The following is a 20,758-nucleotide window of genomic DNA, read 5'->3' as shown; positions in this document are numbered from 1 at the left end:
GGGCGTTTCCGGATCGTGTCACTTGTAAAGAAAGCCGGGTTGGTAAAAACCCGGAAGGAAAATAGAGTAACAACAACAACAACAACAACAACAAGTAGACAGTTATATCAGTTTTATTGTTTTTCTTGCATTAATATTAGATGTGGAGAAGAAGCAGTTTCAGGGCGCGTTCTAGTAAAAGCGTGAGTATCTCATCATCACTCTGTTTAATATGTTTTTGTAGTAATGTTGTGTTGAAAGAGCTCGTCTCGACTCCGCGGTCAGTTTATTAATAAGTTATAAAGACAGCAGCGTTAGTTTATTAACGGTGTTATACACAGAGCACGTGACTGTTTTTTAGCTGTATGATTTTCGATATTTGGTTTTAAAATAATCGATAGTTTAAAGACGAATTGATTAGCATGTCAGTGTGGATTTTTTTGGAGCGAGTCAGACGATTTTGAATCCTAAGTGTTCTTAGTTTATTTATATTTTGTTTTATTTTTAATATTTATTTATTCGTGTCCACAAACGGATTCATTCATAAATTCATTCATTTTTTAAATGGAAAAGGTTTGTAACATGTTCCTAATATATACATGTTCCTAATTCTGTGAAGGTTGCAAAAAAGTCACGTGAACTTGATTCACTTGTGGAAATTATTTTCATTTATTTTCTGATGTAATTGTGCTCAGGAATAATTTTCACGTTTTTTTGACCACACAAATCATTTTCCTGTGATTTTGTTTTCTTGGGATTCAGTGTGAATTTTCCCTCTCTCACTATTCATTTATTATTTATTTATTTTCACAAGAATGAATTTTAATGTGTAAATTTGACCCATTTGAGGCATGTCATAATTTTAGTACGTAAATATTTCGGTCACACGTGCTTACTTTCCCTGGGTTTTGTGAACATGTACTGTATAAACGTTGTACTGTAATGAATTTCTTTGCTCTGGTCTCTCCCAGGTGTGTGTGTTGGAGCGAGGAGCTGGAGCCCGAGCCCGAGGTGGCCGTCTGCTGGCCGAGGGACGGACTGAAGCAGCAGGATGTCTGAACGGAATGAGTCGTGCTGGTCTGGGAATGAATCTGCAGGTGTCCTCACGTGTCTCCTCATGGCCTGGGAGGACTGGCTGGCTTGGGGGAATCTTCAGGACTACCTCAGCTTCTTGGAGTACCTGCTATGGGTGTTCACGCCCCTGGCCATCGTCTTCATCCTGCCCTTCGTCATCGTTGTCCTGCTCTACTTGTCCATCCTCTTCCTGCACGTGTACAAGCGCAAGAACCAGCTGAGAGAGGCTTACTCTTATAACCTGTGGGACGGCGCCAGGAAGACGCTGGCCACGCTGTGGGACGGCCACGGAGCCATCTGGCACGGTACGGTGTACGGCACCGAGGGGTAACAGTGAGGGACACTGGAAACACTGACCACATTATTAACCAATTTGTTTGTAACAGGTTATGAAATCTGTGGTTTAGAGAAGATTCCAGAAGAAGGCCCCGCCCTCATCGTATACTATCACGGAGCTATTCCTATCGACTACTACTACTTCCTGGCAAGAGTGATCATTCAGAAAGGCCGCACGTGTCACTCGGTGGCTGATCACTTCCTGTTCAAGGTCCCAGGTAAACACACGAGTGGACAGTGGTGAAACCTTTATACGCTCCAATAAATATCATTTATTAATTATGACTTATTTAATGAAACTCGATCTCTTGACTGGCATTTGTCCATTCTAATGAAAAAGGCATGTCGGTCCTAGTAAAGGAGGTGTGGCCTCTGTCAGTCCTAGTAAAGGAGGTGTGGCCTCTGTCAGTCCTAGTAAATGAGGTGTGGCCTCTGTCTGTCCTAGTAAAGGAGGTGTGGCCTCTGTCTGTCCTAGTAAAGGAGGTGTGGCCTCTGTCTGTCCTAGTAAAGGAGGTGTGGCCTCTGTCTGTCCTAGTAAAGGAGGTGTGGCCTCTGTCTGTCCTAGTAAAGGAGGTGTGGCCTCTGTCAGCCCTAGTAAATGAGGTGTGGCCTCTGTCAGTCCTAGTAAAGGAGGTGTGGCCTCTGTCTGTCCTAGTAAAGGAGGTGTGGCCTCTGCCAGTCCTAGTAAATGAGGTGTGGCCTCTGTCTGTCCTAGTAAAGGAGGTGTGGCCTCTGTCTGTCCTAGTAAATGAGGTGTGGCCTCTGTCAGTCCTAGTAAAGGAGGTGTGGCCTCTGTCTGTCCTAGTAAAGGAGGTGTGGCCTCTGTCTGTCCTAGTGAAGGATGGGTGGCTGCTTTCAGTTCTAATGAAGTAGGTGTGGCCTCTGTTTGTCTTAGTAAAGGAGGTGTGGCCTCTGTCTGTCCTAATAAAGGAGGTGTGGCCTCTGTCTGGACTAGTGAAGGATGAGTGGCTGCTGTCAATCCTAATAGAGGAGGTGTGGCCTCTGTCAGTTCTAATGGAGGAGGTGTGGCCTCTGTCAGTCCTAATGGGGGAGGTGTGGCTTCTCTCAGTCCTAATGGAGGAGGTGTGACCTCTGTCAGTCCTAACAGAAGAGGCGTGGCCTCTGTCAGTCCCAGTGAAGAACTTTAAGTCATTATCACAATCTCTCAGCCTTATTATATCATTTATTACTAGCTATATGATTTTGACTTGCTTTTTTAAAATACTGTCAGGGTTCAAGCTGCTGCTGGAGGTGTTCAGCGTGATCCATGGGCCACAGGAGGAGTGTGTGAAGGCTCTGCGTAGCGGTCACCTGCTGGGAATCTCTCCGGGAGGCGTACGGGAGGCTCTGTTCAGCGACGAGACGTACCCGCTGCTGTGGGGCAAGCGCAAGGGCTTCGCACAAGTGGCCATTGATTCCAGAGTGGTGTGTGGTCATAAACACGGTCCGGAATGTTCTAACTGCATTTTACTGATGCACTAAAGTCCCACTGGTTCTCTTCTGTCTCCTCTCCTCAGCCAATTATTCCCATGTTTACTCAGAACGTCCGGGAGGGATTCCGCTCTCTGGGAAATCTGAGTAAGTCTTGAGTAAAGTCATTTTATAAATCCATCACGTGTAAAGAGTTTAGTATCCTGCTCACAAACATTTCCTCCTCAGGATTTTACAGATGGGTGTACGAGAGGTTTCGTCTCCCGATCGCGCCTGTCTACGGAGGATTCCCCGTCAAATTCCGCACTTACCTAGGCGACCCCATTCCCTATGATCCCAAACTCACAGCGGCCGAGTTGGCAGAAAAGGTACAGTATCAGAGACCAAGACAGAGACACACAGGATTATACAGATACTAAACCATCCATCCATCAAGCTAACAATCCCTCTATCTATCCATCAAGCTATCTATCCATCCATCTATCCAGTCATTCATTTATCCAACCTGCCATACATCTATCTGTCCATCCATCAAACCAATAGCCTATCCATCCATCCATCCATCCATCCATTAAACATCCAGTTAATCCATCCTACCTACAACCCATCCATCCTTATGTACACGCTAATATCCATTCATTCATCCATCCATTCACTCAACCTACACTTCTATCATTCATTAATCCCACTAACCATCCTTCCGTTCACTCAGCATCCTACTATCCATCAATTCATCCATCCATATAGCACTTCTCAGCATATTTATCTGTCCATCCATCTCTCCAACCAAACATCTCATTCATTTAGATTTCCATCCATCCATCCATCCATAACATTTCTCAGTTTGTTTGACCATCTCTTAATCTAACCTACTAAACATCTGCTTATCTATCCATCCATCCATCCATCCATCTATCCATCCATTCATCCAGCATATCTCAGCCTATTCATCTATCCAGCAATCTCTCCAGTCAAACATCTCTTCATCCATCCATCCATTAAACATCCAGTTAATCCATCTTACCTGCAACTATCCATCCATCCATCCATCCATCTAGCACCTCTCAGCATATTTATCTATCCATTCATCTCTCCAATCAAACAACTCATCCATCCATCATCCAACCAAAACTTTTGTCATCTCTCCAGCTAACCAACTATACATCTGGTTATCTAGGCATCCATCCATCCATCTATCCATCCATCCATCCATCCATCCATCCATCCATCCATCCATCCTTCCCACCAAAACATTTAACAGTGTTTGACAATCTCTCCATCTAACCAACAAAACATCTGCTTATCCATCCATCCATCCATCCATCCTTCCAACCAAAACATTTAACAGTATGTTTGACCATCTCTCCATCTAACCAACAAAACATCTGCTCATCTGTCCATCCATCCATCCATCCAGCACTTCTCAGCCTATTTATCTGTTCACCTAGCTCTCCAATCAAACATCTCCTCATTCATCCATCCGTCCATCCTACCATCCATCCATCATCCAACCAAAACTTTTGTCATTATGTTTGACCATCTCTCCAGCTAACCAACTATACATCTGCTTATCTAGGCATCCATCCATCTATCTATCCGTCCATCCATCCTTCCAACCAAAACATTTAACAGTATGTTTGACCATCTCTCCATCTACCCAACAAAACATCTGCTTATCTGTCCATCCATCCATCTAGCACATCGCAGCCTATTCATCTATCCATCCATCTCTCCAATCAAACATCTCCTCATCCATCCATCCATCCATCCAACCAAAACATTTGTCAGTATATTTGATCATCTCTACGTCTAACCAACAAAACATATGTCTATTTAGCCATCCATCAATCTGTCCATTCAGAATCAATTCAATCAATCCATCGCTCCAACCAACCATTCACTCATTCATTTATCTGTCTGCCCATCCATCCATTCATCCATCTATCCATCCATTTATCCCTCCATCCTTCCATCTACATCTAAGATCATTAGTGTGATGGATGGTGGAAGCCCTCACTTGTGCCTCACAACACAATCAGTCATATTGTGGAAAGAAAGTCTTACAGTGGCTCAGTGAGCAACACTAACATCATAAAATATTCATCTGATTACAAGCAGCTCTCTAATCCCAACCTTTCTTCAGGTGCAGGCAGCAGTTCAAGCGCTTATCGACCGACACCAAAAGGTACCCGGCAGCATCCTGCGAGCGCTCCTGGAGCGATTCCACATGCAGCACAAAGACGAATAACACTCGCTTCTTTCAGGTTCTCCTCCACCGAATGTGCAGCGCGCCTGAAGAAGAACAGCACAGCTTTAGCTCTCAGGCTAAAAAAAACCAAAACACTTCCACTTTTATTCCCAGCGTCACTTAACACAGAACCGGAAGAGTCGGAAGTGTTACCGGATTAATATATCAGCTACGTGTGTGTGGTATTGTGACGTTACTGATACGGACAAAGAAACGAATATATAATAATAATAATAATAATAATAATAGTGTGTATTGTGTCTCGTGTGCATGTGAAGCATCGTGTGTGTTTTTTTTTTGTTTTATTTTAAATCCATGACTTATTTGCACACTTCGATCGTTTTGTGAAGGACCACTGCCAAAACAAACGAGGCCTTTTGGTTACTTGATGTCAGAAATGATAAAATGGCTTTTCAGAGCTGGTGCAGTTTTAAAGTTAATGTATTTCTAATGTAAAAAAATGATGTAATACTCAACTTTCATGGAAACTACTTTTTTTTTAAGTCAGAGATACTGGAATTATCTGTGATTGGTGAAGGAAAGGGATTTATTTTACTGAGAAGGTGGTGGATCAGGGACGTTTGATTAAAAACAGCTATTCAGATCATTCTAGATTTTTTAGATCTGGTTATAAGATGGTATTGGATGATAAGGATAATAAAAATTATATTAATATTAATAATAATAAAAGGTGGTTTGTCCCCTCCAGGTTGGAGGGGTGTTCCTCCCTTAAGTGGAGGAGTTTAAGGTTTTGTTTACAAGTGAGGGAAGGATGGAGCGGGAGATTGACAGACAGACTGTTGCAGTGGCAGCAGCAATGCGGTCTATGTACTGGTCTGTTGTGGTGAAGAAGGAGCTGAGCCGAAAGCTGAAGCTCTCGATTTACCAGTCAATCTACGTTCCTACTCTTACTTATGGTCATGAGCTTTGGGTCATGACCGAAAGGATAAGATCCTGGATACAGGCGGCCGAAATGAGTTTCCTTCGTAAGGTGGCGGGGCGTTCCCTTAGAGATAGGGTAAGGAGCTCTGTCACCCGGGAGGAGCTCGGAGTAGAGCCGCTGCTCCTCCACATCTAAAGGGGCCAGTTGAGGTGGCTTGGGCATCTGTTTCGGATGCCTCCTGGATATCTCCCAGGGGAGGTGTTCCGAGCATGCCCCACCGGGAAGAGACCTCAGGGAAGATCCAGGACACGCTGGAGGGACTATGTCTCTCGGCTGACCTGGGAACGCCTTGGAATCCCCCCGGAAGAGTTGGAGGAAGTGGCTACGGAGAGGGAGGTCTGGGCATCCCTGCTTAGACTGCTGCCCCTGTGACCCGGCTACGGATAAGCGGGAGACAATGAATGAATGAATGATAATAATAACAATAATATATCCTGAGATCTTGCGTTTAATGAGGGAAATCACAACATTCCTGGGATCCGAACACTCGACCAGCACTACAAGCACAACTAATAAGGGTCACGATTTCGGTTTTATCGCAGCTATTTTATTTCTAAATAAGGTGTTAAAGTTGTGTTTGTGATGATTTTCTTTACAGAAAAAACACACTTTTACCAAGCTTAAGAGATATTTCTACACTCTAGATTTTATTGCTGATTATTTTATACGAGGCAAAAACAAGAGTCAGGTCATGCAGTGATAGGAAAATAATCAACCACCCATTTTTATTACATGTTAATAACTTCTCGATTGTGTATGTTTGGAGTGTTTTATTGCTCTTACACCAAGATTAATGGAGAACAATTTTCCATTAATTAAAGAAAGAAAAAATAATTTTTTTATCCGGTTATAGTTACATTATGTGGAACAGCTGTTAAAGATGTGTTTATAGCACTAACAGCTATTATAAACTTAAAAAAAACAGCTCTGACTCTTACAGAGACTCCATACTGCAAGTTACCACAGAAACCATAAGCCATTAGAACATGCACGTTAATTAAGTAAAAAAATAATAATAAAAAAAATCACCTTCTGACCAATCAGTGATTGATCTTCAAGGTGGTGGGCGGAGCTAATAAACTGGCAGCCTGATATTCATATATATAAAGCATCGCAGTTATTCCAGAACGTTCTTAATGAGCAAGCAAACCTGTCACGTGCCACCCTGATGAGCTCATTGTTGAACTCTACTGACACACACACACAGCTCAATGTTAACAGATTCAGGAGTGTGAGCAGGAATGCAGATCAGCGCATGACCCTGTACAGATCTGTCCAGTGTTGCGGTCATTGTGGATTTATGTCTAAAAAAAATAAAACTTATTTTTTGATAAAGTCGGCTCGGTTCTCTCTCCTTCTTTCACTTGTTGTACTCCGTGAGCAGACTACGCCTTTTGTTCATCAGCTCTACCAATTAAGGAGCTTTTAAAGCAGCTGATTAGAGAGCGCCTGCGGGGCCGAGCTGGAACTTTCTGCCTTTTGACTTTTTTTAAGGATTTAATATTCAGAAATTTGATCTGAAGCCTCAGTCTGATTTGAGACTAAATACCAGCAGCACTGAAGGATAAATCTAAGATACACTATATTGCCAAAAGTTTTGGGACACCCCTCCAAATCATTGAATTCAGGGGCTGGGCTCGGCCCCTTAGTTCCAGTGAAAGGAACTCTTAATGCTTCAGCTGTATAGAGCGGAGACTGTGAGCTAGACCTTCTCGTCCAACATCAGTGCCTGACCTCACAACTGTGCTTCTAGAGGAATGGTCAAAAATTCCCATAAACACACTCCTAAACCTTGTGGAAAGCCTTCCCAGAAGAGTTGAAGCTGTTATAGCTGTAAAGGGCGGGGCAACTCCATATTACATTCATGTGCATGTAAAGGCAGACGTCCCAGTTTTGGCCTGGCTCACAGTCTCACTCATCCATGTCTTTATGGAGCTTGCTTTGTGCACTGGTGTGCAGTCATGTTGGAACACAATTCATGCTTCTTTGTTTAGTGTACAAACATGTTTCAAATATTTTTGTGAGCTAAGAACCCTATAATTATCCTTTAATAGGCATCAAAGAACCCTTTAACATTTCCTACATGATACAATAAGGGGTTTCACAGTGATGCCATTTTTGTTTTCACAAAGAACCTTTCAGTCGGTGGATCTTAAAAGAACCCCTTTTTACTTAGTGCCATGAAGACTATTTATAGTCTAGAGAACCCTTTTCCAGTACAAAGAACCTTTTGTGCAATGGAAATGTTCCATTAAAGGTTAAAGGTTCTTCAGGACTTCTTCAAGCTTCTTCTTAACAAGCTAGTACCTTTTAACTGTTTAAAATCGGTGCACTCTAAAAAGAGTGCACCAAAAAAAAATGGTTCTTTAAAGTCTCTTGATGATTAAGGGTTCTAGCCATATTAAACATCTGCTAGAACCCTATAACAGAGTGAGTCCATATCAGAAAGGGTTTTTCTTTAAAAGCTAAGAACTCATAATTAATTCCTAAAGAACTGTCAATTACTTTTTTTTCTATTAGCCAAGTACAAAGAGGTGCAAAGTCCAAATGATTTTCTACTTAGAACCTAGAATCTTCTTTAGTACTTCCTTATCTGATAATTGATGGTCTGTAGCTTTTTAAAGAGCTTCCACTTCGAAACCTTTCTTAGAACTGCTATATTTCTGGAATCCCATACTGCAAGTTACCATAGAAACCATAAGCTATTAGAACATGCGCATTAATTAAATAAAAAAATGAGTCACCTTCTGACTAATCAGTGATTGATCTTCTACGTGGTAGGCGGAGCTAATAAACTGGCAACCTCATGCTCATATGTAAATGATTTATGAATCATTTATAACTGCTATATTTCTGTATCATGTTTCCACATAAACTATATTGCCAAAAGTTTTGGGACGTCTGCCTTTACATGCACATGAATGTAATATGGAGTTGTCCCGCACTTTTACAGCTATAACAGCTTCAACTCTTCTGGGAAGGCTTTCCACAAGGTTTAGGAGTGTGTTTACGGGAATTTTTGACCGTTCCTCTCTAGAAGCGCATTCGTGAGGTCAGGCACTGATGTTGGACGAGAAGGTCTGTCTCACAGTCTCCACTCTAATTCATCCCAAAGGTGTTCTGTGGGGTTGAGGTCAGGACAGTCAAGTTCCTCCACATCAAACTCACTCATCCATGTCTTTATGGACCTTGCTTTGGTCACTGGTGTACAGTCATGTTGGAACAGGAAGGGGTCATCCCCAAACTGTTCCCACAAAGAGCATGAAATTGTCCAAAATGTCTTGGTATGAAGCTGAAGCATTAAGAGTTCCTTTCACTGGAACCAAGGGGCCGAGCCCAACCCCTGAAAAACAACACCTGAACTCAATGATTTGGAGGGGTGTCCCAAAACTTTTGGCAATATAGTGTATGTTTCTGTACCATAAACCAATTTACGAACCTTAATTATACAATAAACCTTTAAAACTCTTCTAAGAACCCATTGTTCTCTCCGCCAAACGTACGGGACCAACTCCGCCCGATTGCGTGTTGTTTCCTTTTTAAAACCAGGAACCTGCCAGGAGTTTTATATTTAGAAATGTGTTTAAAGTACGGAGTGTTGTCTAAACCCTCCGCTTGGTCGAGTTGATGAGAACAGCATGTGCCAATTACAGCGTGAAAACATTTGAAGCAGTTGATTACTGAACGCCTCCAGACTTATTGTAATGTAGCACAAGCGTTAACTGGAAGGTTTTCCGGCACATGCTCCAGATTTTAGAGGAATAAAACCCATCCTGAGCTTAATGTTCATCTCAGAAACAGAGATTAGACTACAGGTGAACGGCATCAGTAAATAAATAAATAAATAAATAAATAAATAAATAAGATATGACAGATAATCACTGTCAAGTTTTTTTTTTTTAATTTATGCAAATGAAATTAAATAAAAATTAATTTCGGCTTCATTTAATTGAATATGTGTACATTTGCATACACAATGAAAATCTATAGAAACCCTTTTACAGGAAAATTTGTTGGAATAATTTTTTTCTTCTTTAATTATCATGCACTGTTATAAAAATAATGATTATAATAATATCTTTTTGTTTTTTTCATTTAAATCCAATAATCTATCTATCTATCTATCTATCTATCTATCTATCTATCTATCTATCTATCTGTCTATCTGTCTGTCTATCTGTCTGTCTGTCTGTCTGTCTTTGGAACTCGAGACTCTTAACGTGTCTTGACATCTCAAATATTTTCAGCCCCCCCAAAAGAACTTGGCAAGCGAGACGTATAAAATGACCACAGTGTACTTTATTAAATGAATTTGGTACTTTGTGTTGCATTAGAATCAAATAAAAATTTACAAAAATCCAATATATACAAAAATGTAATGCTCTTTTTTGTCTTACTCTTCAATATACAATAAAATCAGGTAACAGAGTCGATGCATTTTAAGCACTTTCATCACACAATGCAACTTAGACCAATAAATGAACAGGTTTTTTAATCTTTTTTGCAAATATTTTTATTTTTTTAATCCCATTGAATACGTCAAGTACACCACACTAGTTTAGATTTGAATCTGTATCACGCCATATGGAACGGCCATTTTCTCGGCGTTTCATCGTCGCTTTCTAGTCAACATACACCCTTTTTACGGTCAGGACTCGAGAAAGGAATGTCGGTTTAAACATGTACATTTGCATACATTTATTTACAGTTGATCAGCCGTCCGCGGGTCGCGGCTGCCGGCCGGCTTCCGAGAACATCTGTACACCGTATGAACTCCAACACGTCTAGCCAAAGTTCATCAAACTACTGTGCTTGTACTAATTCCAAGTGCTCTGGTGAGAACCACTAATTAGACCAAAAACGTTATGGACTTTTTTTTTTTATCCCTTATGGCATTTTATATATATATCTAAATAATCTAATTCTAACGGTCTAACGGTGAGGGACGGCCGTGGATGTGCTACTGAATAGAATAGAATAGAATAGAACAAGTCAAATCTCTGATTCTTTGAATCTTTGAATCATATCAAATAAATAAATAAATAAATTCACACTTTCCAAATCATTTTTTCAACAGTTCCAAGCTGTAACAGTCATCATCATCATCATCATCATCATCATCATCATCGTGTCGTTTGATTGTTAGCTCAATTCTTGTCACGCGTAAAAATCCCCCTGCAGTAGAAGCACAGTAACTCGACTCAAATGAATCAAATAAAAGAGATGGACATTGGAAATGGAAATTTATTTAAGGCAAATAAAAGCGATAGAAGCAGCAATGAATGGAAGAATGGAAGAATGGAAGGATGAATGGATGAATCTCCCTGACGGTCCTACGTTGCGTTTAAAGTATCTGAAGTCCCGGGTTTGGAGCTCGGAGTTTCTAATGATAATTGGGTATAAACAGCAGAACCTCCACCTTGGCTACATCTCCATTTCATTTACCAGCATCCTTAACATCTCAACCTTCCAGACACGGCCACGGAACCATGAGGAACCACTGCTAACAACCCCCACCAGATGGAGGCGCTGTGTTTACTACACCATCCTGAGGTAGGTTATTACCATTTAAAGTCTTAACAGAGAGACAGAAATGGTAGGTTAATGGTTATTTTATAAAATCAAAACCTAAACACAACGACAATAGAGCAGGACGTGTGCGATGACATCACACATCCTGCTAGTTAACTACTTAGAACTTTTACCATATAGATACGCTCTTATAAAAAAAGAAAAACATTTACTCTAGCGCTTCCCTATGAGAATGGGTTCCAGAAAAGGATAACAAGAACCCTTAATTAACTGATAAACCCTTAAAGAAACTTTGAAGAACCTCTTTTTGCTACCAAGTACGAAGATGGATCGCTAAATTTGAAACGTCTTACAGGTTTTAGGTATTAAAAAGAAAATAATTACCAATAATTCGGTATCATACACTTTCACAGTTAATACCTACAAAAAGGGACCTTCAAGGCTTTCTTAAGGAAGATGAGAACCATAACTAAAAGGAACCTCTGAGGAACACTTCAAGTGTGTAATTGGTTAGCTTATTGAATTAAGGTCAACTTTTAATACTAATATAGTCCTCAAGCATTGCTTTTCCAGAACCTTCATCACTATGGTTCCATCTAGTAACCTGTTTCTATGTTCTTTGAAAGAATCCCATAAAGGTTCTAAGTGGAAAAGGGCTTTGTGGAGAAATCTTTCAAAAGCTTGACGTGTCAACCGTCCAAAGAACATCTAAGGAGCCTCTTTTTAAAGAGTGTACTTCCTGTTTCATGTCTGTTAGTTACCAGATCATGGAACGAGATGACTTACAAGTGCTGAACCAGCTAACCGCTAAACTGATGATTATCAGTAACTAAGATAATCTCCAGAAAAAGCCAGAAAAGTTTCAAGGGAAGAGTGTATGCAGACAGGTAGTGCTCAGATAAGCTTGATGTTCTTGCTTCAGGCAAAAAAGACAAAGATCTACCTTCTAGGTTTTGTTCTAGCTTCATCCTAACCATGCTGGCTCACTGATCCTGCCTCTTTAGTCAACATCATTCTTGCAGGTACTTAGCTACCTAATTCCTAACTTTTCTTTGTTCCTCCTCCTAGTTTTAATAATTTCTACTCATTTAGCTTTGACGGTTTTCACCGTAACACATTATTGTGGATGTATAGATGATGATACGTATCTCCACAATGGACCATGACCTTCTCAAAGTATTGAGTCTAATCACAACCTTTTCAGGAAATCTTTTCAGGAACGTTTGCACTAGAGGAACTATTTTAGTTAGTGCTTTTTTGTGCATGAGGAACTACCAGTGCCAGAACTTCCTGTAGTTGCTCATTGGTCAAAGGCAAAAAAAATGCTTTACACAACCACCAACCAGACAGAATTATTCTAGAGCTTATCTTCTAGCTCACGCAGTCTAATGTTATGACTGATCCGATCTGTGATACGATATCAATATCAGATCTCCCGCTATCAAGTGCTACCTGATCCGGCTGTCTTTACAGCGTCTTCAAGTTATGAAGAAGCTTTGAGCTTTGAACACATCACACAAGCACAAAATACGCCAGAGGCTCACGGATCGATGTGTGAAATCCGATCCGGCATGAAACCAATCCAGAATGAAAAGCCAATATTTCTACATCCTCACGTTTTAAAGATCACGACCAAAAGCCTCAGGTTCAGATGCGGAAATGAACTGGACGGAGTGAAAATGGAGGGACATTCAGTACGAGTTTGATGGAGTTATGGAATAAATTCCAACATTCAGAACTCCAGGCCATGTTCTCAGAGTTCTTGACAAGAGCATGGGCTAAATGCTTAAATTCTGACGCGAATCATTCGTAAGCAGAACGGTCAGGAACGATCGCGAGCGCTTCAGCGAGTATCCGTGATTTGCCTATTAATGAAAGGTATTAGCGAGAGAGTGGGATTTGTTTACAAGGACATGATGGATGAAATCCAAACACAACCAGTGAACACCAGGACTGAGAGGAACAGGTCAGCGAGCTCCTCTAGGACGAGCAGTTGCACAACCTCAACATCATCAACAACATTAACAACAAACAATGCTGAGAAAACAGACGGTATCTGATGTTGACACACCGGCTGAACAAACGAAAGTGGGGCAGGTTTCATGATTAGGTTGCTTTTAAAAACACACACATGGATATTTCAGTTACGGACAAATCCAATTCAGGAATTCTTCTTGGGAAAAGTTTTGGGTTTTTACGTTTGAGTAGGTAAAATTTAGTGTGTTGTAATGTCCATAACTCTTCTGGTGTCTCTCTGAAGGAGATTTTTGTAGGTTATTTGGATTAAGGTCTTGCTTAGAGTTAGTTTTGTTTTAATGTTCTGTCAGTGTAAAAAAATAAGGTAACACAAAAAAACACGGAAAATGCTGACTGCAAAAAAACAAAAAACAAAACAGATTAGAGGACACGGGGACGAGAATATATCTTTGAATATTTTTACAATTTTCATGCCATTATCTGACTAAACCGTCTAAACAAAACAATTTTAATTTACTTTAGTGGCAGGATTTAGAATGAAAAGTTTATCTCATCACATTTAAACATGTGACTGGACTTTTCGTTTAAAATACAGTGGAACCTCTGCGAAAGCCCTCCATTATGAATTTTCGCCTTAAGAATTTAAATTTTGCAAGAAATTTGTATTGACGCACAAAGAATTTCCGGCATAACGAACGAACCGAACCGGGAGTCCGGGAGCCATTCAAAACTTGTTATCGTCAGCGGAAAGCCAAGTGAAGCCAACCGAAGTGTTTACGAATTTTCTTTTCAGTCGGCGAAAGCTGTATCAAAAGAGTCAACCCAGGATACCAACGTTGACTTCGGCATGCCTTCTAAAGGTGATTTTTCAGGTGTTTTTTTTTGTTGACAGATTGGTGGCGTGGGCGGTCTGTTCTATTTTTAGCCCAAGCTTGGTGGCACGACTTCCTGTGAGGAGCCTTGACATGGAATGCTCAGCTTGGGTCAGTTCTTTGTAAGCAGCCGTACAGTTTACATACACTTCGTATTGGAAATATTTTTGGACGGCTGGAACAGATTACCTGCATTTACGTTATTTCTTATGGGAAAATTCGTTTAGCTGTACAAACTTTCGCCTTAAGAACTCGCCTCCAGAACGATTTAAATTCGTATGTCGAGGTTCCACTGTAAATTTGATTGGAGATGGGATTAAATGTGCTATCCGTCAGCTTCACACGGTTAATGGCATACAGTGAAACATTGTGCAGTTCAGAACAACAAGTAAACAAGTTAACTGCCGTGTGCGCGCGACGCATGTGACCGATATTAAGCTTTAAGATTGTTCAGATTATATATTATATATATAAGAAAGGTTGTGATGCCATCATGACGCTGCTACTGAATGATATGAAAATCAAGCTAATTATCTTCAAAATCTGCTATCTGGATTTGTTTGTAAATAGTTTGGAATCAGAAAGGGAAGGTTGGTGCACTGGCAGATTTAAAGCTAGATCTGAACGAGAAGTGTTGGACTTTGGTGATGAGAAAGCGACAATGCTAAAGAAGCTTCAGTTTCAGATCAAAGCTAGCCAACAAACAGTAAACAAAAAGAGTCCATACCTGAGTTTCTCAACTCTAGACAGCATGAGCTTCCTGCTTTAAACACACCTGATCCTCATCCTGAGCCTTTCCATGAGCTAGGTCATGTGATTTTAGTAGCAGGGAAAACCGAAAACTTCTGTAGGGAAATAAAATATTTTATGGAATTTTTTAGTTGGTTATTGATTTATAGTGAGATGATTAAAGCCTTCTGCATTTTGGATCCTCTGTGCATGAATGTGTGCTTCTTAATGTCTGGGGTTTTAAAAAACCCCTCTGCTGAACCTCTAAAGGGAAGGATTTAGAAGCTGGAAGTTCAACCTTCCATATTTCTCTCTTTTCTATCAAGCACAAAGCCACCAAATCTTTAATGATGCTTCATGCCATGTCCGGTTGACTGCATGGTCAATTCATGTATCATGCTTTTGTAAAGGCACTGACCAGAACCGTTCATAACCTGACCTTCAGACCTTCAGACCAGTCAGCACTTATATCCTCCATGTCATTTATCCTTTCTTCAAACACCAACTTATAGATAGCGTCGTTGGCCATTGGTGGGAATCTATGCTTCCCAGATTCCATGTGGTGCTTCTTTGGGTTCTCCAAATTCCTCCCTCCTCCCAAAACTGCCCGTAGGTTAACTGACTCCTCTACACTATATTGCCAAACCATTCCCTTTCTAGAAGCGCATTTGTGAGGTCAGGGACTGATGTTGGATGAGAAGGCCTGGCCCACAGTCTCCGCTCCAATTCATCACAAAGGTGTTCTATGGGGTTGAGGTCAGGACTCTGTGCAGGCCAGTCAAGTTCCTCCACACCAAACTCACTCATCCATGTCTTTATGGACCTTGCTTTGGTCACTGGTGTACAGTCATGTTGGAACAGGAAGGGGTCATCCCCAAACTGTTCCCACAAAGCATGAAATTGTCCAAAATGTTGTGGTATGAAGCTGAAGCATTAAGAGTTCCTTTTGCTGGAACTTAGGGGCCGAGCCCAACCCCTGAAAAACAACACCTGAACTGAATGATTTGGAGGTGTGTCCCAAAACTTTTGGCAATATAGTGTACCTTACCTCTAGGTTTTTCCGGCTCACATCGAGCATTCCAGGATAACCTTCAGATCTACCAAAACCCTGACCAAGGGTTGACACTGAGGATGAATGAATGAATAAACATGATGCTCATGTGCACAGCTTTGATCTGAACTGAACACTGGGTTGTGTCAGAGTTGTGTCTACTATGTGTGATGTATTATGTATTAATTGTGTAGCTGAACATTGGGAATATTGGGAATATTGGCACATGCCTAGCGCGCACACACAAATCCTGATATAAAATGAAAGAAAATGATTAATGTCACACACTTCTAAAGAAAGACAACAGACACAATTGTCCGAGTCTCAGAACTCAGGCCATCAGGATCGCCTCGAGAACTTCAGACTTGTACCGTTTTTCCTCCCAGTACAGGAACCACTTTTGCTGCTCAAGTCTTGTGCTTGTCGTACCGCGTCCTGCGACATCTCCCGTCGTCCCCCGTATGTCCTCGCCGTCTTCGGACTTCCTATAAAAAGACACTAAGAAGCACTTTCAACTGAAAGAGACCAGATTTTTTTCCTTTCATATACAGATTTGGCAGATTTAAAGATACAGTGTTGTATTTCTGTAGAAGCGACACGCAAACGTGCCTGGTAACTGCCGAGCGAATACACACTTACACACACTCGCTCACACACACACACAGACACAATCGTGATCATAAACACCCGTGCGAGTTCATACAGACTCAAGCAGAACACTGTATCTTTAATCTTTAGGAGGAAGGTGGAATCCATCCTGGCTCGGGTTTGAGTGCTTGACTGCTGTGGATTGTGTGTGTTTCGTGTGTATTTCTCAGTACATACACATGTGTGTGTGTGTGTGTGTGTGAGCATTTTCTTGAGAGATCCGTATCAGCCAGCGTGAGCCGAGCTGCCAGGAAGTGGTTTCTTGGCCTGGTTCCTTCTCCAGGAGAGAAGTTATGTGTTTGAGCCTGGGTCTGTCCCGTGTGGCTTTCTTTCATTCACGTGTTTGTTTGTTTTTTTTTTTTGTTTTGTTTTGTTTTTTAATACAATATTCAAGTAGATGATTGAAATGCTGCCCTGTTTTCTTATGTACAGTTACTGGCAGAGACTCCAGGTCCACTATGTCCACTATGGAGTCCAGTATGGACCAGGATTTTTTTGGCACTGCGAGAGTTTTGCTGATGTCAGCCGACTCGTGGGTTTCAGCACCCCTCACCCTGGCGAGTTTCTTTTTGTCTCCACGAGTTTATTTTTATTTTTTTTAAATCAGCATGAGACTGGGTTGCCGGTTTGTCCTGTTTGTCCAACATGACTGGTAGGGTCAGAGTATCAGGATGGTTTAAATCCCAACGCTTTCCCGATGCGTTATGGCAGATTCAGTATCTAAAGGCCTGAACAACACTAAGTATATTTAGACGACTGAAAAGGATTGGAGGCGTTAACTCTGCTCTGAAGAAGCTTATGAACGGCCTGACTAGATATCTGCTCAACACTGAGGGGGGAAAAAATTATATTCCCTGATGAGTTAAAAAAAAATTAGAGATTAAAAAAACGAAAAAAAAAAAATCCTTACACCAGTGAACATGTGCCTATTTCTTTGTTTTTATATTTTATTATTTAGGTTTTTTTATGATTTTTTTTTTTTTTTTTTGCAATCCATGACAATCAACATCATGGCTAAATGCTATCGGGCTCGACAGTCCCGCTCGGCTAGTCGTGTTATTGCCACAGTCCTGCTGTTAATGGATGATAAACTATAAGGTTCCACGCATAGAGCTGTGGAAAAGTGGTAGAGCTACAACGTGGTCTCGTACTCCAGCCGCTCCTGGACGAGCATGTCATCCTTGTACTGCAGCCGAGGTGGCGTAGGAGAGTTAGCGATAGCCAAGATGGCTCTGCGTATGCCGCGGTCCAGCACGTGCCTTTCCCAGGCGGGGTATCGGTTCCTGCATACGTCTATTCTGATCACGGTTTCCTCCACGCGAGGGGTGCGAGAGGATGGCGTGGACGGAGCCGTGGGACGGACTTGAAAAACTGGAGCGCATCCGTCTCGCTCGGTGTACTTAGCGTCGCGATCAGCGTCCCTAGCCAGTGTGCCACCTCTGTTAGAGCGAAGCGAATTGGTAGCACCTTCCGTCGGCATGGCGAAGCCGGTGTTGACGTTGGTGTCGTCCAGCTGGCTCAGGCTGGCCGAGCGTCCGAATCGCGGCCCGTTAGGATGGAAGAAAGCGTAGTACATGAGCATGAAGACGATTCCTGTGAAGAAGCTGGAAAAGATGACGCACAAGGCAGGAACGGCGAAGGCGTCGGTGCCCACCGGTGAGCGGTACAAATACCAGAGCGCGCTGAGCGCCGCGTTTTCCAACAAGATCACCAGGTAGTAGATGAAGAGGCGGCAGCGCGTGCGACCCTCCTTGACGTTGAACCAGCTGAAGATGTAGATGATCCCCACCACCATGTCGAAGACGATCTCTTCCCACTTGGTGACGCAGAACTCGGTCTCGCAGTGAACGATCCAGAAGGTCATGATGCACCAATGCAGCACAATGAAGATCCCGAAGTAGAGCTGGAACACGGAGGCAAACAGGGCGAAGGTCACGACGCGTGCCGCGATGGTGAAGAAGTGCCAGCAGAACTGGATGATGACGGCCAGGTAGCTGACGGGCTTCTTGTCATCACGGGAATCCCGTAAAGCCTTCTGGTAGGACGCCAGAGCCCAAGCCAAGGACACCAGAGAGGCAGCGGCGGTCATTCCTGAAACCGAGCAGAAGAATGCAGACGTGAGCTTTAAAAGGAAACACGACCAGTTGTCTAAAAAAAGATTAGGAACCACTAATAATGGGGTCTCTTTTGTGTTATGCTGTGTAACTGACTCCTGCTAAGCCTGATTTTTTACTTTCACCATTAGCATTTCTTAAACCTTAGAAAGAAAGTTATTTGTGCAGTAGCTCACTAAACAATGCTAACTTTAAGAAGAGCTAACAGGTTCCCGATAATGCCACCTCACTTGAGTAATGCTAACCGACCTCTGATTCCATTCACTCTTCACAATATTAGCATTCCTGAATCATACTTTAAGCTAATCAAGTATTTTAAGCTCAGTTTAGCACAAACTAGCTTTAGATTTCATCTGAAACACTGTAACCGCTTTACAGTATAATGTTAGCATAATGATGCATTGCTAATTTCTAAGCTATGGATCAGTATAGTAAGATAGCATTGCTTCTTTCCTGTACAATACACAGTTTTGGACAGATTAGCCTTTTTATTGCTTGAAAACAATCTACAGGATATTTGTTTTTGGATTTTGGTTTAAATACAGCAGGAGAAGAGCAGCTGGTGGATCAATTCCACAAACACCTTTATTCTTTATTACATCTTTCAGCATTCGTGCCTCCTGACTACGCACATGCTAATAAAAAAGAACAAGCTAATAAAAGGTGGTAACTGTGGTTCATTCATCCTGCTTCGTCTACCGATTCTGCGGAATTACGGATCCCGAGCAGCTCCGAGGCTTCAAAGCAAATTGGAAGTGAAATGTGGAGAATGAATCATGAGGCGGTTTGAACGTCGTTAGCTCTGCAGAGTCTCCTCAGAGGAATGTCTTATTTACGCTCGCAGATCGACTCTATGATGTCTGAGCGTGATGCTAACTGCGCGGCGGCATCGTTCGCGGCGGCTCGGTGATGACGGAGGCAGTGCATTATGGGAGAAAATTCCTCTTGATGGAGAGTAAAAAGACAACTATGAAAACTAGAAGCTGGAGGAGTCGGAATTTATAGCAGAGAGAGAGAGAAAGAGAGAGAGAGACTCACACACACAATCCAGATCTCAATGAAGAGAGGCTACCATGGTTACTAAGCGCTTGTAGTGATGAAGCAATCGCTCTCCAGGAGGAAGAGACGAGGCCGGAGAGAACGGAGCAGAAAGTGGGACGGAGAGAAACGAAAGTCATTAATTAAGAAATAAAAGACTCATCGTTGAGCTCGTTGTAGAAAAATAATCAGTGACGCGGTGGTGCGATGAAGCGGTAGATTTTACCCACGATGATGTTTTCTTATTCATTAAAGAACGAAAGCAGTACGCTGTACTTCTAATCCGTTTACGGATACGTTTAACTTCGTGGAACATTACAGTTATAGCAGTTATAAATGTTCATTTCTTTTATTTTTAGTTAGAAGGTAATAAGATAAAAAAGTGCCACTTTAACACATCTTTACACAAAGACTCCTTCCTTAAATATTAGTTTACAAATTAAGAGTCTTTTTGTTCGTTAAGTAGCAGCATATTTTTTCATGAAAACGTATATTATATATTTTAGCAATAATTTCAGATACTTACATACATTATATTGCCAAAAGTTTTGGGACACCCCTCCAAATCATTGAGTTCAGGTGTTGTTTTTCAGGGGTTGGGCTCGGCCCCTTAGTTCCAGTGAAAGGAACTCTTAATGCTTCAGCTTCATACCAAGACATTTTGGACAATTTCATGCTCCTAACTTAGTGTGAACAGTTTGGGGATGACCCCTTCCTGTTCCGACATGACTGTACACCAGTGACCAAAGCAAGGTCCATAAAGACATGGTCTTACCTCAACCCCAT

At 41.7% G+C, this 20,758-nt stretch overlaps 2 protein-coding genes across 2 annotated transcripts in view; one reads left to right on the top strand and one right to left on the bottom strand.

Annotated features, from left to right (window-relative positions):
* Nucleotides 1-15: 15 nt before the first annotated feature.
* tmem68 (transmembrane protein 68) lies at nt 16-7,351 on the top strand. The gene is made up of 7 exons (XM_058419116.1): nt 16-182; nt 951-1,358; nt 1,440-1,607; nt 2,621-2,814; nt 2,907-2,967; nt 3,049-3,188; nt 4,964-7,351. The coding sequence occupies exons 2-7, from the start codon at nt 1,031-1,033 to the stop codon at nt 5,066-5,068; spliced, it is 996 nt and encodes a 331-aa protein (XP_058275099.1). The 5' UTR covers nt 16-182; nt 951-1,030; the 3' UTR covers nt 5,069-7,351.
* Nucleotides 7,352-10,205: 2,854 nt separating this feature from the next.
* The window catches only part of xkr4 (XK related 4), a 55,602-nt gene continuing 45,049 nt past the window's right edge, over nt 10,206-20,758 (bottom strand). Inside the window, exon 3 of the mRNA XM_058417838.1 lies at nt 10,206-18,911. Within this exon, the coding sequence (XP_058273821.1) occupies nt 17,953-18,911 (959 nt within the window). The 3' untranslated portion in view covers nt 10,206-17,952. The remainder of the gene's footprint in view (nt 18,912-20,758) is intronic.

This window comes from Hemibagrus wyckioides, linkage group LG20 (genome assembly GCF_019097595.1).
Source record: "Hemibagrus wyckioides isolate EC202008001 linkage group LG20, SWU_Hwy_1.0, whole genome shotgun sequence".
Classification (NCBI taxonomy): domain Eukaryota; kingdom Metazoa; phylum Chordata; class Actinopteri; order Siluriformes; family Bagridae; genus Hemibagrus; species Hemibagrus wyckioides.
This window is presented reverse-complemented; position numbering and strand designations above follow the sequence as displayed.